We start from the raw sequence: 17,190 nt of genomic DNA on the forward strand, positions 1-17,190 counted from the left end.
TGAAGCGCCTCTCAGACTCAGCACTATAGCCCTCCGCGGAATGACATCAGCGACGACAAGTGAGGGCGGTCGGCCCTCATGTGCGTGGTATCCCTCCGCGGAATGACAGTATTTTCGGAGATAATCACAAGATTTCTAGTTGGTTATATTTGTGTGTTGGTCTGTGAGCACTGGATGAGCCCACTTCTGCGCACATAAATATAGAAACTGTATGTATGTATGTATGTATGTATGTATGTATGCATCTATGTATGTATCTATGTATGTATATTATAACATACCTACATATATACACACATGCATACATGCATGCATACATAGATGCACTTTCTATATTTATCAATTCCTGGCACTGGGCCCCACTGAACTGAAATAATGTTGTAATATTGTTCCTGAGCAGCCTTGTAATTTATTCACGAGTTGAATTCAATAGACGATCAACGTCCAGTCTTCATTTTTCACACCAACAACACTCCGTACTCAGTTTAATTAAGCTTCCGTCGTATTGTGCTGTTGTGCATTATATCAGCATATAATTAATAAACAGGTTGCGAAAATTGGACTAAAAACAACTTTATTAAAGTGAATTTCTACTAACAAAAACGAGCTTTGTTATTATTATATTGTTGATTAAATGCACAATAAAATGCACATGCCAAGGAGAACTGGGTCCCTCTACTGGCAAAAAGGAGAATCATCCATAAAAGCGAATCCTAGAGCAACGCATTCGGCGTACAGCAAAAATACGAGCCTGGAAAGGTTAATCACATGAAAACCCACATGAGTTCCCCTAAATTAGAAATGATGAGTCGATGTTTGTCATTTTACGGTGGGTTCCGTGAAACAGCTCTGTGTTTGCCCAGTGAGCTGGTGGAGCCATTCTTAGTTGAGCTCATCCTCTTTAAATGGAGTGGCTAGCTGATTACATATTAATGCTTGTCACTTGATGATAGTTATTAAACATGGCTATACCATCCATTCCTCAGGCACTGACAGGGGATGGTTCCTGTTCCTGTTTATGTGATTCTGACATATTCTCCTCTGATAAGCTGACCTTAAGATCTTAAGATCTGGAAAATTTGTGTTCACAGTTTTTGGCTTTTTCCACAGCCTGCGTCTCACCCAGACACGCGGCTTCTACGGCAGAACTGGCGCGAGTGTGCTTGCCTGTGCTGAAGGGAGGAAGAGAAGCAGACACCACCTGACAGCTCCCAGGCTGACAGGCACCACGCCCTGCAATCTGCAGCTTACTAAGGCGATGGCAAGCCGACAGCACCGGCTTCCTTCATACTTCATTCTCTCTGTCCACTTACTGTGTCTCCAAACCCCATCGTACTGAAGGTCACGAAGCAGAAATACATGGACTCCAGGAAGCCCCTGTTTTCCACTGCAGAGTAGAGTCCAGAAGCACCACACGACTGCCATGATCAGTGTAACGTGGTAGGCTGGGGGCTTTCCCCCCCCCCTCCTTCCCTGTCCTGGTCCTGCGCTGAGCTGGGAGATGATGTGCTCATGGCATCTGCGCAGCACATATGCTATGAGGGTGATGGCATGCGCTCCATATCAGCCCGAAGAAGACGAGGAAGACCTCATGGCTGGTGCTGTCATTCCAAACCCTGTAAAATGTGGGAATTACGGAAGTCATGCGACTCGGTGAGATCAAAACAAAAACTGCTTCTAAGAAATCAGAGTAATAAAAAGCAAAAGGTCAAAAGGTCAAAAGCTGATGTACTTTGAGCTTGTTCTCTTAGTGGAGCAATGAGGATTTCACCCACACTGATCCTCAGTCTTGTTTATATCCTGACCTTTGTGAGTTTGGATCATGACATGACAGGCTTACAAAGATTGTACAACCTAAAGATTGTACACCTACTCGACTTCAATAATTAAAAATATATATATATATATTTAAACAACATTTATACAATTATTTTAGCTCATAAGCAAAATTAACTGGAGAAGACATGAAGCTGGGAGAGACTGAAATGATGCAAGTTCAGATCATCTCCCGCATGGCTTATCAGTTATAATAGCTTATAACAGCCTGGTAGATAAACATGTGGAAACACAATAGATTGAATAAACATTAGCATTGCCCCCCAAATGAAGAACCATGTGATGAGATCAGTGATGAATAATACCATTTTCAAAGGACAGTGTGACACCTCGGATAAATCATAAATGACTAAGAATCAGTGCACACACACAAGCACAATGCAAACCTACAAATTTGATTTTGAAATGTAACTTGAACTGTTGAAAAACTTTGCAAGGTGCTGTTACAGGTTGTATGTTTAGAAACCTGAGGTATTTTACATTAATATGTATATATACAAATAGTTGAAATATTCCTAGTGACATAATTGAGTTTTTCTAATTTTAGTCCAGACATATTGCTGTGTCATTACTCTGTTAAGAAAGAGAATTAACCAAACACTCTCAATTGCTTCATTTATATATATATATATATATATATATATATATATATATATATATATATATATATATATATATATATATATATATAAAAACACCAACACATGAACACACAAACGTACCTATATATATATATATATATATATATATATATATATATATATATATATAAAAACACCAACACATGAACACACAAACGTACCTATAGTGGAGACAATAGTTGTCCCTGAAGTCGCAGAGCTGCCTGCAGGGAAATAACCCCAGGAGCTCCCACACGTCCTGAACAAAGTCAGTCAGAACTCCATGCCACTGCCTTTGGGCTTCCAGCTCTGACGCTCGCTCCAACGCAGAGAAGGCAGAAACCCTAAACAACACATAGAGCACCATTACCACAGACAGTAACACAGCACTGGCAACATCTTTATAAATCCTACAACACCAAGAACTGCTGTTGCCCTTGTTGGAACGAGCCATCAGTGCAAGATTACAGGTGACCAGATGAAGATGGTTTTAGCATATCAGCAGCAAGCCACATAACAAATGTGGCAATGGTGTTCAGAGATTTGACACCAAAGTGAGGATCTGTCCTCAGATCAGTAGGGAATGGTTCCTTTTATCTAATGTCTACCACTTGTGCCAAAAAACAGTGCCAGCCCTGAACACCAATACACAAGACTCCTACTTAGATGCAGCTGTACCACTCCAACCAATGACCAACATGAAGCCATTGATTCCTGTGAAAAGATGCACAAAAATTAATTGCTGTGCTTATATAATTGTCTTTTATTGCTCTCGTGAGCTCAAACCCTGCGTTCCCTAGTTCATGAGCAGTTTGATTTTACAGTTTCATTACAGGTTACAGTGTCAGCTTCAGGTGGCTCAGACTATGCGTTGGATGTCCCCTTCAATGCTGACTGGGCCCTTAAGTTCAGTTCAGTTCAATTCAATTCAGCATTGTCATTATACATGTACACAAGTGGGTGCAGTATAATGAAATTTATGCACAAACATATTGAATTTTGTTTTATGCATCATAGAGGTGATAACAAAACCTATTGTTTTATTATAGCAAAACATCAATAAATCAATATCCACACGCACAAAATCCCAGATGAATGGACGGTGTAGTTGCAATATAGCCGTTCCTGAAGCGAATGACTACATTAACCACAATGCATCTGAATGTTTGGCAAAACCCAGACCAACATCACATCAGCGCGATGACCTGCTGCTCTGTAATTTGATTCATATTATCAGAAGAAAAAAAATAGAACCTGGATCCTTATTCCGCAACACTTCTTGAATCGAGAAGGAAAGTTGTTAAAGTTAAAAAATTCTGCGCCGTCTTAGACGTCTTTGAGGTAGCTGGCTAACTTTTTTTCACGGAAGTAACTAGCTGCATCCTAATCTGGGTTACGTGGACACCGCTGCGATACCTTTGGGGATATAGGAGCGTTTCTCATTACCTTTGGGGATATAGGAGCGTTTCTCATTACCTTTGGGGATATAGGAGCGTTTCTCAGTACCTTTGGCATATATCTGATCTCCCCAGTAACATGCATCTGATCACGTCCAGCGGTTGTGTAGACGTGCAGTGCATGTGAAGACGTGGTATGACCCTTCAGTAGAGGTCTGCTACGTGTAGACTTGGACCTTTCTGCCAAGATGCCAGCTAATATATGCAGTACTTTTACCTTTTAATGGGGTAGAATAAACGTTTACACGAAGTTTATCTCGCTGTTGTGATTTGGGGGGGGGGGGGGGCACGTCTTCGATTTATGCACGAGCGCTGTGTTTTTGACATTAATGGGGAAACAAACTCCAGGCAAAGTGTGTGTGTGTGTGTGTGTGTGTGTGTGTGTGTGTGTGTGTGTGTGTGTGAGAACCCAACTGGCTGCAGATAAAAACTACAAAAAATCTTAAATTCGTGTGTGTGTGTGAGCGAGCGAGAGAGAGCGGCAGATACACAGAGAAAGTGAGTGAATGTGGGAGAGAGAGAGAGAGATTGAGTGTGTGTGTGTGTGTGTGTGTGTGTGTGAGCGAGCGAGAGAGAGCGGCAGATACACAGAGAAAGTGAGTGAATGTGGGAGAGAGAGAGAGAGATTGAGTGAGTGTGTGTGTGTGTGTGTGTGTGTGTGCGCGTGTGCATGTATGCATGCATACATACATCATCCATAAGGCAAATATGAGGAGAAAACCAGGATGAAACAGTATTAGCTACGGGATTAACATAATTAACTGAGACAGCCTGTGGTGTAACTTAAAAAACTTTCTTGTGAATGGCAGTGATCTCGTACCAAATGTTTGGAGCAAGCCAATCACCTAAATGCTACCTTTCCTGCTACCTCAGCCCAGTAATTAGCCCTGTCCCGGAGCTTGGCTCAGAGACAGACTGGACCCCAACGTGAATCATTAATCTCTTCACCTGAGGTTTATCTTCAATAACATCCCATGCTGAACTCAGCAACTAAGTTAAGAGAACATTTAGAGAACATTTCCAAGGCACAGAGGTGTTAAAGGCTGAGGACAGAAATACTGCATTTATGCAAATTCTCCCAATCTCTTATTACATACAGCTGGGGTAATATTAAGGTACAGTCTTGTTCAGACCACTGCACCACTGAAAGCAGCAGTGAGACTCGGAACGCTCCAGGTTGACCATTAACCTCATTATTGATTGCAACATTTTCTCCCCATCCTACCAGTTCTATGTTTCTCACCAGCTCCCGATGCAAAGTTCACATGCCTGTGCTGCAACAATTATACCCCGACACCCTTGTTTGGCTTCTCTGTTGTTACTGGAAACTCTGAAGGAGACATGGCGAAGTACGGATATGGCTACTATCGGACTTGGATTTTCCTCGCCATGTTTGTGGGCTACACGTTGTATTACTTCAACAGGAAGACGTTCTCGTTCGTCATGCCTTCCCTGATGCAGGACATTAAACTGGATAAGGATGACCTGGGTAAGAGTGTGCTCAGACTTCTCATGCTGTTTTAAAAGCACCATCTCTACCATATTAGACTGACAGTGTTGTTCATTTTTCTTTTATCTTTATTTCTTAGCTTCTTTTACTTGATCCTATGCATTTTATCCCTTTAATGCCTTAGGTTTATATAATTTGTATCTTAATTTATATTTTTAATTTAACTTTATCTTTTTTATTTATATTTAGTGTCTTTTATGCTTTTATTTTGTAAAGCACCTTGAAATGCCTTGTGTATGAAATGTGCTGTGTAAGCAAACTTGCCTTGCTTCACACAGGCTCCTAGACCCCTCCATGACACCCCGTGATGTTTAGATTTGTTGTGATTGTTCCATGACTTTAATTCAACCTCTAGTCATCAAAACAACAATGTCACTTTAGCTTGAGGCACGCAAGAAGCATGCAAGATTATCTGAGAGTTATTTTCTCATATCTTGTCAGCTCAGAGTCATATTCTAAAGAATAACGAATTTCCCCTCAAAGAATTGTTTTGTTTTATTCTGCAGGTCTTATCACTAGCAGCCAGTCACTGGCCTATGCAATTAGCAAGTTTATTAGTGGGGTGCTGTCCGATCAGATTAGTGCACGATGGCTGTTCTCCTGTGGGCTCTGCTTGGTGGGTGGCATTAATGTGCTGTTCTCCCAGTCCTCCACGGTGGCCGTGTTTGCCATCCTGTGGTTTCTGAATGGCCTCGGTCAGGGCTTGGGATGGCCCCCCTGTGGCAAAGTGCTGCGCAAGGTATGGACATAAACCTTCTGACCTTGTGGGGTTATTTTACCACTGCACTTTTGTTCTTCTGTTTTAAATTAATTACTTCATTACTTTTTAATAAGGTTGTTATTATGTGTTCCATTTAAAATCTGTTGTTTTCCCCACTTTTTGTTGATTTGAAGGACATCCTGAAATGCCTTGCACATGATATATGTTTTGTAAATCTAATTGCCTTTACCCTGCTCCTCGCTTTGGGGAGGGAGGGTTGCTAATAGAACTGCTGAAGGGGAAAAAAGATCATTTTTGTTGTATTCATTTAATTACATTCCTTATATTCAGACAAATATTTTATTAATACATATTTTAACTGTCATATCCAAACTTTCACAGTGTGGCATCACATTTGTGAGGCTTCACAGTTATATTAAATTATTTCTTTGCAGCATTCAGTGTTCTGGCTTTAAAAGGATTTGTTGAGTTTACCAACAGAAAATGTGATCATTGTATTATTGTGCAAGTTAGCAGATATGTTATTGTCCATAAGCTTTTACCATTTCAGTGTGTCCATGGTGTCCATGTTTGTGTCTCCAGTGGTTCGAGCCATCTCAGTTCGGAACGTGGTGGGCTGTGCTGTCCTGCAGTATGAACTTGGCTGGAGGCCTGGGGCCAATCATTGCCACCCTCTTGGCTCAGAGCTACAGCTGGAGGTCCACACTCTTCATCTCCGGCCTGACTTGCGTGGTCTTGTCCGTCTTCTGTCTACTGGTCATCCGAAATGAGCCTCGTGACGTTGGTCTGCCCAATATCGAAGTTGGTGTGAAGAAAGGCAAAACGGGTATGAGTGCGTTGGCAATTCCCATGACCCATGTCATGGCAGTGAACAGAATCACCAGGGCATCTAGGAACATGTTCTTGGTGTTTTGTTTTGTGTGCACTGAGTGAGGTCTGAGTTCTCCTGTGGAGTCTCACGATGTTGGTCACTGCTAATCTTCACAAGCCATCAGCAGTAAGCAACTGATTAACAAAGCTTGTCAAGACAGTGAGACCATTTCTTGTTTGTCTCCTTTAATCTGGACTTTTTCAACAAAAAAATGTGCAAAAAAAACAACCCCCCCCCCCCCCCAAACCTTTACTTCAAAATATCCAGACTTTACTCTAAGATGTTCTCTGAGAGAAAAAGACCTGATCTTGCAAGTGTGACCTGTTGGATTCAACTGTCGGGCAAAGGTGTGTGTACACACAAATTCTTTTTCTTTTGTGTGTAAGGACACTCACACAGTGGCATATTGGACTTTGGACCAGTGTGTCCCTGACATGAGCATGGACTGAAATGCACTGTGTACTAAGGCAAAATTAGCCCCTGGGCTACAGCAGTGATATCTGCTCACTCCTAGAGGCAGAGCTGAGAGGAACGTGCTGCCTGCTCAGGGTAGATCTGCCCTTTGGTCACCATGCAGGGGGTTTAAATTCAGCTGAGCTGAAGGACTTATTGATCTCTTGCCATTCAGATGATTTGCTGTGAAAGATCTGATCGTGAAACTGACATATTCTCAGAGCCAAATCCTTTTGTGTTTAGCATAGCTTTGTGATTAGCATTAGCACGTTTTGATTAATTCACCCTCTACAACCAGTGACCAAAATGTTTAACTCATCATGTGACAGTTATGACTGCATCCTGTTTAATTAGATAATAAATTCTATAATAAATTCTACACCTATATCTGGATGATACAACATTTATCATTTTGTATTTGTGTAGGATGTATGACACATTAGCAAGTTTAGTCAAATCCCTGGTTTAAGGCAGGCTGTATGCAATGCCCTTGTGGCCTGAGCGCCCTCTGGTGGACATACTCCGCTCTAGCGCATGTGACCAAAGGCTAGCTCTCTGGCCAGTGCAACCACTTCACAAGACTTTATTCCTGAGCTCTTATCTGCCCCTCACTTCTAGGTTCCAGCAAGGACCGTGAAAGCACCCTGTGGGAGTTCCTCTCGTCCCCCTATCTATGGGTACTGTCACTAGGTTACCTGGTGGTGTTTGGAGTCAAGACTGCTTGCACAGACTGGGGGCAGCTCTTCTTGATTCAGGACAAGGGCCAGTCGGCACTTATGGGTATTTCCTCAAGGCCTTTGGCTCTGTCAGAATTAAACAGCAACCTAAAAAAGCCTTTTAATGGGACTTTCTTTGCAATGTGATAGGTTAATTAACTAGTTACTTTGATGTGCACACATTCCCCCCCAGGTAGTTCTTATATGAGTGCCTTGGAGTTTGGGGGGTTGGTGGGCAGTTTAGCAGCTGGATACCTGTCGGACAGGGCCGTGGCCCGGGTATGTACACTTGCACTCTACTTTTGGCTTTGGCAAAAACTACATGACCCAGTATACACCACATGACCTCATATATACCACATGATATACTTACTCCACATGATGTTGCTTGTTTGCTTAACTCCAGCATGGCTTGCGTATCTATGGTAACCCCCGCCATGGTCTCCTGCTGTCTATGATGGCAGGGATGTGTGTCTCCATGTACCTTTTCCGTACCACTGTCACTCAGGACAGCTCAAATGTGAGTTCACAACCTTTCCAGACATTTAAGAGCCTTGTGTATTTGTTATTGGTACATCAGTCACAGCACAGCCCTGTTTACATTATAGACAAATATAAGCACCCAACGGAACTAGTGAGTGAAGGACAAAGGAATTGGCCACACTAAGAAGTTATTCCATATTCCATAAGCATGTCATGTAGGTAGAGTGAAAATAAACCTTTTGTTCTGCTGATTACTGAAATTCAGTCCACATTAAGGTCAGTAGAGAAGTGTCATTTAAACGAACATAAATGTAATTTAAACTAGCATTTCTAGGTTAAATAAGTTAAACGTGTGACTAAAATAACCTTAATTTAAAACTGACTTTGGAGATGTAATAAGAGTTGGTCACTCTTGTACTAGAGACCCATAGAGGACTGTACCTTCCCACTCTCAAGTGTAAATCAGAGTGGCATATGTGGAAAGTACAAACTGTAATTGGCAGGTTCCTAAAATACACTACAGGATTAACAACAAAAGTAGCACTTCAGGAACAATGTCTGAAGGAAGGCATCCATGTAGTAGCAGTTTTGAGTTTGGAATGTGTTATATAAAGTATTGTTGTTATTAGGAGCAATTTCAGATTCAGCCAACATGAAAGTACCTCCTTTAAAACCTTGTGCTGTCTCTCTTAATATTACTGATGTAATTCAACCACTGCGCAGGTCTGGATTCTTCTTTTGGGAGCTACTTTTGGCTTCTCATCTTACGGCCCGATCGCTCTGTTTGGCGTCATCGCCAATGAAAGTGCCCCCTCCAACTACTGTGGGACCTCCCATGCCATCGTGGCCTTGATGGCAAATGGTAAGGGCTTCCAAAAAGTTCTCTTTAATAATCTGGGGTTTAATTCATCTCAAGGGTATAAACCCTTTGTTAATAAATAAATAAATGTTATTAATTAGAATCACAAGGTTAAATACAATGCATCCACCATGTTCCAGTATTTGACTTGTGTAAAAGTCTGGCGTGATGTTGGTTGTGTTTCTTATGTGGGCAGTTGGAGGCTTCCTGTCTGGGTTACCTTTCAGCACAGTAGCCAAGCATCATGGATGGAACACAGCATTCTGGGTAGCCGAAGTGACCTGTGCTGTTACAACAGTTGCCTTCTTCCTTTTGAGGAACATCCAAACCAAAATGGGACGTGCTGCGAAGAAGACTGACTGAGCAACATGCTGTTACTTGTATGTTTCCAAAAAATTGAACAAAGACAACCTCTGTGTTCATATAAACTTGACATTGAGGAGGGTGGTTAGAACCCTTTTGGAGCTGTAGTATGTTTATGCCACCTCTGTTAACTACTCACTTAGTCTCCTATCACAGGAGGTATGAAATGTGCCCTGAATGTTTTAAAAGCTACTCTGAGCTAAAATTACACTCTCAACACTATCTTAAGATCATCTTAAGGTTACATGCTTTTGGAAAATGTTCTGGGTTCTAAACTTGGCATCTAAAAGAAATCTGTCTTCAGAAGCAAAAAAACCTCCTAAATATCAGTTTAAAAAATATTTTAAAAAGTCAGAGGGTCTGGCTTTAATGATCTGTAAAGTTATACATATTTTAAGTGTCTCATTGCTATACAGTATGATTTATATCTATTCCAAACAGTTCTCCCAAAGGACGTCATTTTCTGCCTCTACTACATACTGCATATATACTTTAAACTGCTGTATTATTTATTGGGAAATTTAGTTATTTCAAAGATGTAAGGAATTCACAAATTTAAAATAGATCCAGCGCTAACACAGGTAAAAAGAGAAAATTGAGTATTAGTGTGAAAGATCTGTGATGTCATTTTTCACTCAGAGGTTTAACAACTCCAACTGAGGCTTTTCAGAAATCTCTCTAGTCCTACCTCTATTTTGTTATTATAAATCTGTATATGGTGGTGTTTAAAAAATGGGTTTTGCAACAGTTAAAAAACATTAACTAAAATAAAGTTTTACACAATAATTATTTTGAAGTTAATGGTTTATAATCTTTAAATGGAACCCTGATTTGAATGTTAATAAGTAACCTTCCAGCTGAAAACAGAATATTCTTGGATAAACAGAAAAGTATAAACATCTTCATGTGTGATCGAAAATATTGTGTCAGACTTACTGAATAACAGACATTCTACTTTAGTTAAATCAAGTTATGGATGGATGGAAGTTACACAAACTGTCTACAATTAATCCTCTTTTATGAAGCTGACAGGTAAACTGGAACGACTAGATTGATGTTTATCATTTAATGTAATAAATAAATATTTTCTTGATGCCAATAAAACAAAATCTAATATTCAACAAGCAGCAAAGGAAGCAGGATAGTACCTCTCCCTGTCTGCCTTCATTAACTCACACAAGGTGCAGCACACCTGAAAAGCAGCTACCCTTTTTTGGTTAGATGGTTCAGATCATTCACACACCAGCAACTATAATCCATATATACAGTTCTTTGCTGATCAAAAAAGAAGAAGGAAAAAAAGTCAGTTATGTGGTACGTTGTGATGTTCCTGTTCCAGAGTTCAGCTCAGGAGCCTGGTCCAAACGTTCCGGCCTTCTCTGCTACTTCTAGAGCACTCTTCAGATTTTGGTCAAAGAGTTCACATCTGAAAGGACAGTGTCATATCATAAGGCCTGGCTTCTTGAATAGATCCACCTTGTTGCTACCTGAGCATTCAGTATGCAAGCAGCACATGGCTGCTCAGTACTAACCTGATAGGCATCTCTAAAGAGTAGAAAGGATTCTTTAAGGCAAAATCTGAATAGATTTCATAGATCTTTCTCAGGAGCGCATCAATGCCAGACTGTCGAGGATCTGCCAGCACAATGAACTTAATACCTGTGAAAGATAAACCACAAGATCCAAATGAAATGGTCACATTTACATCTTTTATGGTTACACTGACATACTTTGGAAGAACACATTTACCTGTGAGTGTTTGAAAGCAGTGTAGTTTAAATACATCCGTCTCCAGCATTTCAATACCCGAACTGCCTACCTCAGGGGACAGTTGGGAACCAATGGCAAACAGCCTAAGAATGAATTAGAGATGTGTTCAGTTACATGATACCTTCAGTGACACTACACCCATTATTTGACAGAAGGGAGACACACTAGTTAATGAAAATAACAGCAGCAGGTAGAGAACACTGATACTAAAGTTCCTCACTATCTAAATCTACTCACGAGTGGAACATTGAAGCCAACATCAGCTTCTCATTGGAAGTGAGTCTCGCTCTGCCAAAGCGTATAGCCAGCGGGTAATGTGAAGGTTCCTGCAGGTACTCCAGGATGTCCTTCCCTTCTGCTGTGCACCGGCCGCTCACGTCCACCCCGTTGATGGCGAGAACAGCGTGGCCCACTGTGCAGGCGTGAAGGAGAACACCACACAACAGTAGAACTTACCGTTCCATCAGCAAACGCAGTATGGTGCCTAACCTAGCCTAGCCCACAGCTAAGATAAGCTAAGCTAACAGGCCCACCTCGTATTCCGTCCCGCTGGCCGAATGACACGACGACCTTCTCGTCGTGAAGCTTTAAGACCACATCTAGAGGAAAGCTGAACGTCTTCTCCACCTCCGTCCTCGGCACGTAGTTATCGCACTGGTAGATCAGACCGCCCGCTTTGTTCACCACATACACACTGAATATCGCCATCTTCCCCGCAGCACGAGGTCACGTGACCGCGGCCGCTTACCGCGCGTGCGGAAAAATACGTCACCGTGGAATCGGTCACGTGCGAGTGTCTTTGGCTGCTTTGGCTTTCCTCTAATGTCTCCACGCAGTAGAATTATTGGTAATTTCAGTCATTTTACACAAATGGTACCAGTGAAAAGTGCTATATTTAGATAACACTGTACAATTATAAAGTGCTATATTTAGATAACACTGTACAATTATAAAGTGCTATATTTAGATAATACTGTACAATTATAAAGTGTTATATTTAGATAATATTGTGTGTTGAGTAGTGACAACAGTAATAACAAAAATCTTTCAGCTCAGAGTGCTTTATTGCATCTAAGTAACTGTTTCTAAGATCTTCTAGCACCCACGAGAGCGGTTTGTGCGTCAATAGCTATAGTGTTTTTCCTTTGTATATGCTTGTATATGCATTTTTCATGACCGGTGTATTTCTGATGGTTGTGGAATCAATGAAATAACCTGTGATTTCACTAACTCTCAAACCTAGACCAAATAAAGAGCATTCCGTTTCAGCTATTTTAAGGTTTGCGATTAAAGTACATGCGTATAATAATCTCTATTTGACAGGAAGCAGTTTACTCATAAAAGAAGCCCGTAGAATCGCAGCTGAGTTCAGCTGTGTTTCCTCCCTTGTAAGACTGGTCATAAAAGGTGCAGTGTTCTGTAGAATATGTTTATAAAGTGAAGGTATGTCTGTGGAAATGCTCTACGATTCTTTCAGACTCAGCTGGAGAGAACCGTGAGTCACTGAACCTTCACTGACTAATGGATGTACAACATTGGCTACAGATCTATATTATTCACCTTTTCATTCTGCCCCCAGAGACAGATCAAGTGAAAGATGCTGAGAATTTCCACAAAGACAAGGAGCCAGTCATTAAACCTTGAGGCAAAGTGAAAATGAAGATATGTTAAATAATCTATTTGAATGAGCTTTTCAATATCATCGCAGATTCAGAACACACATCTTCTAAAGCGCCTGTGTCTCCTGTCATCGGTCTGAAGGTGACAGACAAGCTTACTAACCGGTTGCTTTTCCACAGGGCTGCGTACGATAAGCTCTGCAAAGACATGCCTAGCCATGCTTATCAGTCCTGTTGTGCTGTCTGAGAGGTTAAAGATAACGGCACGCTGGCTGAGCTTGGTTGTGAAGAATTCAGGACTGATCTGGCATTCTTTATTTTGTTATGCTCATCTTAACATTGACTTGTTAAGTAAATTGGTGTAATAAAGTACATGAAAGTCAAAGCAAGTTGCTTCACAGTTTTTTTGTTTTTTTTACAGTATTCAAGTTTACTTTTAGTCTTAATTTAGTCTATTTTGTGAAGGTTGATTGTTAATGGTAAGAAATGAAATGTAATGAAATCAGGTTGTTTTTGGTTTTTTTGGTTTTTTTCTTGCTTCATGTGCATAGTTTTAAACACTGGAGTCAGCTCAGCTATGTCAGCTAATAGCCAAACCTTCAGCGAGCTGATGAGAGTGAGTTTCAGCTGGGTAAACTGGTACATTGCTGTGGCCTTACAGTTAGACACCTTTGCACCTTTGGATCCCTCACTTGGAGATAATTATTTTACGAATTGAGTCATTTCTTTATTAGAAAATTGGATAATAAATGAAGGATTGAGACAGAGAACACAGAAAAAACCCAGGAATGTTTACTTAAGGCCAGTCTATTTAATTTTCAAAATTTGGATTAACTTATTTACTCATTTTTAGCTTAATTATTACTAGTGTGATGTTATCTCTGCGCAGAGCTTGCATAGCAATGGTAAACATTGTAGTGTGGTGTCCAGTCCGAGCAGGGCTGATGTGTGCTGCCCGTCCTCTCGACAGCCTTTACCCCACTTTACCCCACTGTCCTCCTCGTTATCCCCACGTTATGTTTACTTAGCGTCACCGTTCTTGTATAAAATGAAGCATAAACAAACCTTAAATAGTTCCACACAATGCCACACTCATTTAGCATTGCATCATTTCTTCCATGTAATTATCTTAGACGCCTTGTCTGGTTTGAAATCTGCTTTCACACGGCGTCTTAGTTTATCACAGTTCACTGTTCATTAGATTGTTACTTTTCCATATATAAAATGTACATTTATTAAAATGTTAGTTTAAATGTAAAATGTCTAAATGTTTTGAGCCACTGCAGTAACATGGACATGCTCACCTTTTTTCCAGCATTTTTGTCGCTTTAATTAAATTTGTCCCAATATTTATGCTCACATAAATTGAGATAAAACACAAAGTGGTGTTATTCTTTAAACATTAAAATATATCACATAATGTAATTTTGCCTACACCCATGTGTTCATTTTTAATTTAACAAACGTGAATATTTGCCAAACCATCTCTGACATTGCTGTCTCAATGTTGGGCAGAGTATGTGCATTTCTGAGTTTTACGTGATACACTGAGTCGAGGACATTTTTCTGGCTGGACTCAATGTGTCCTCATTAAGGATTCACTGTGTATCTGCTGGCTTTGGCTACAGGCTGGCTGTTGATGAGGTCCTGACTGCCCCTGGCGCTGTCTTTATGACTTATGAAACTACAGCTTGTGCTGAGAGCCCGTACTGGCCGAGCACCCCCAGGGCTTGGGGCCTGTGGTGTGGGCTGTGCGTAGGGTGTAGGGTCAGCAGCTGATGGATGCCTTCAGCTGTTCCATTTGTCACTGCACTGCTCCACCTCCAGGGTGGCTAGAGAAGCCGCCCCAGGACGCTCGCTGTGACTGCTTCCTCTGACAGATGCGTAGTCTTCGCTCCTGTCACCTTGTTTCCAGAACCTGGGTGAACTTCAGGTTGTCATTTTTTCCTGCTTTGCATAACGGCTGTATGTGACCGTCCTGTTGTTGAAGGTTTGGAAAAATTTTCGTATTTTTAACCCAACATGTTTCTTTCCCAACATGCATGAATTAATGACACAGAGTTCAGGATGTGGTTAGGCAGTCCCGTGCCAGTCCCTATTCGACTAGGGTTGGATCACAGCTTTCTGACAGTGATGACTACCTGCGGCGCTGGGGATGTGGTGCCACCTGCTGCCAAGAGCCTGGCACAGCGGGAGATGGTCTAGGATCACGTGGGCTGTGAAGGGCCTGGCCTGAGTGCTGATGTGCGGACCTATCAGCCAGTCTGCTGACCTGGGCATCCTGACCAGTCATCCTTAGAGCCCACCCCTGCCCACCTCAGCTCCTCACCCCCCGATGCTCTTAGTGCTTCAGGTGCTATTTGCAGTCCAGTCCCAGTCACGGCAGCTGGGACTGGTCTCCCACTGACCCCAAGCTCTCGGTCCTGTCCCTCTTATTTCTCTCTCATGATCAATATCCTGCTCCGGTGCCTGGCTCTAATGTCAACACACAGGCATCTGTGGCATTCCAGCTACCCATGCTGCCCCTGTGAGTCTTCACATGCTGGCACCCGCAGCGCCACCTGGTGGCCCTGCTCTCTCTCCCACTTGTTGCCATAGCGCTATCCCAATAGACCATGTCCACCTCCATGTGATTGGCTGCTATTTTTATGTTTTGGGAGCGTCACATTAATAGAGGGGAAGGCTCTGTCACACATGAACCCTGCTTTTCTGACTGGTCTACCCCAGCTCTGACTCCACCCTGGCCAAGCCTCCTTATTACTTTGATCTGATCTTCTGATTACAACGTTCTCCTGTGTTTGTCTTTGATCAGCGTGCTTCTGTTCGAGAATAGGTTTGCTCCTGTAACCCTGCCTACTCTTGTGTTTGACCTCTCTACATGTCCTAGAACATCTCAGCGACCCGGCACATGGATCCTGTGTCCCACAACTCCCTAGAGCTACATTTAGATGTTATTTGAAGCGTTGTAAGCTAGTGGAGAATGTCGAGCTGACAGCACAGGAACAGGCACCAGGTCTGATTCATCACCATGTCTGATTCATTCAGGGTGTCTGATTCATCACTAGGTCTGATTCATCACCATGTTTTATTCATTTGAGGTTTCTGATTCATCACAGGGTCTGATTCATCACCTTGTCTAATTAATTCAGGGTGCTTGATTCATCATCAGGTCTGATTCATTACCATGTCTGATTCATTCAGGGTGTTTGATTCATCACCATGTTTGATTCATTCAAGGTGACTGATTCATCACCATGTCTGATTCATTTAGGGTGACTGATTCATCAACATGTCTGATTCATTCACCATGTTTGATTCATCTCCGTTTCCGATTCATCTCTGTTTCTGATTCATCTCTGTGTCTGATTCATTCACCATGTCTGATTCATCACCGAATTTGATTTATCACCAGGTCTGATTCATCTGGGGTTCCAGGAACACAAGCTGTTGAACAAAGCAGCTAATTGATATTGTAGCTTTCTGCTGCTATAACCTTTCCTTTAGGATGGGCACAACCAAACTTGCACAAAAAAAAAAAAATCCTTTTAAATAAGAGCATTTTAAATTTTTGACAGTGTTTGTAAAAATAATCTCACCCTTGATTGAAATCTTTGAGTGCACCACAGCACACTGCATAGATCACCTACTGTATCCGACCCCGTGTTCTTTTGCAGAACAGACATGTGATTACCTCTATCACAGACATTTCTATTAATATTCCCTCTTGGTTTAGGATGACCTGTCAAGTCATTCACTTCTTCTCCCAATGGGCTGGACTTTTTGTCAGCTTAGAGAGCTCCCTGGAAAACCAGCACCAAACCCTTATTAGAGAAGCGCTAACTTCAGTTGCAGAATCCGAACTCATGCTTAGAGAGTGAGTCACTCACTGTGTGAGTCAGTAGAAGGGCAGAT

At 41.7% G+C, this 17,190-nt stretch overlaps 2 protein-coding genes across 3 annotated transcripts; one reads left to right on the forward strand and one right to left on the reverse strand.

The window, feature by feature from the left end:
- The first annotated feature begins 3,626 nt into the window (after window positions 1-3,626).
- On the forward strand, window positions 3,627-11,191 carry slc37a4a (solute carrier family 37 member 4a). Of its 2 annotated transcripts, none has more exons than XM_027012040.2 (9): window positions 3,627-3,797; window positions 5,142-5,402; window positions 5,930-6,162; window positions 6,727-6,970; window positions 8,087-8,248; window positions 8,378-8,463; window positions 8,591-8,704; window positions 9,391-9,529; window positions 9,723-11,191. In XM_027012040.2, the coding sequence occupies exons 2-9, from the start codon at window positions 5,255-5,257 to the stop codon at window positions 9,887-9,889; spliced, it is 1,293 nt and encodes a 430-aa protein (XP_026867841.1). In that variant the 5' UTR covers window positions 3,627-3,797; window positions 5,142-5,254; the 3' UTR covers window positions 9,890-11,191. The 2 variants fall into 2 exon arrangements, with proteins under 2 accessions (XP_026867841.1, XP_026867840.1); XM_027012039.2 differs by having other exon boundaries at window positions 5,160-5,402.
- On the reverse strand, window positions 10,937-12,403 carry trappc4 (trafficking protein particle complex 4). The gene is made up of 5 exons (XM_027012041.2): window positions 12,193-12,403; window positions 11,897-12,071; window positions 11,639-11,742; window positions 11,422-11,548; window positions 10,937-11,315 (listed from the first exon to the last, which is right to left on the reverse strand). Exons 1-5 carry the CDS (start codon window positions 12,365-12,367, stop codon window positions 11,237-11,239), a joined length of 660 nt encoding a protein of 219 aa, XP_026867842.1. The 5' UTR covers window positions 12,368-12,403; the 3' UTR covers window positions 10,937-11,236.
- Window positions 12,404-17,190: the final 4,787 nt, after the last annotated feature.

The sequence above is a fragment of the Electrophorus electricus genome, chromosome 15, assembly GCF_013358815.1.
Source record: "Electrophorus electricus isolate fEleEle1 chromosome 15, fEleEle1.pri, whole genome shotgun sequence".
NCBI lineage: Eukaryota > Metazoa > Chordata > Actinopteri > Gymnotiformes > Gymnotidae > Electrophorus > Electrophorus electricus.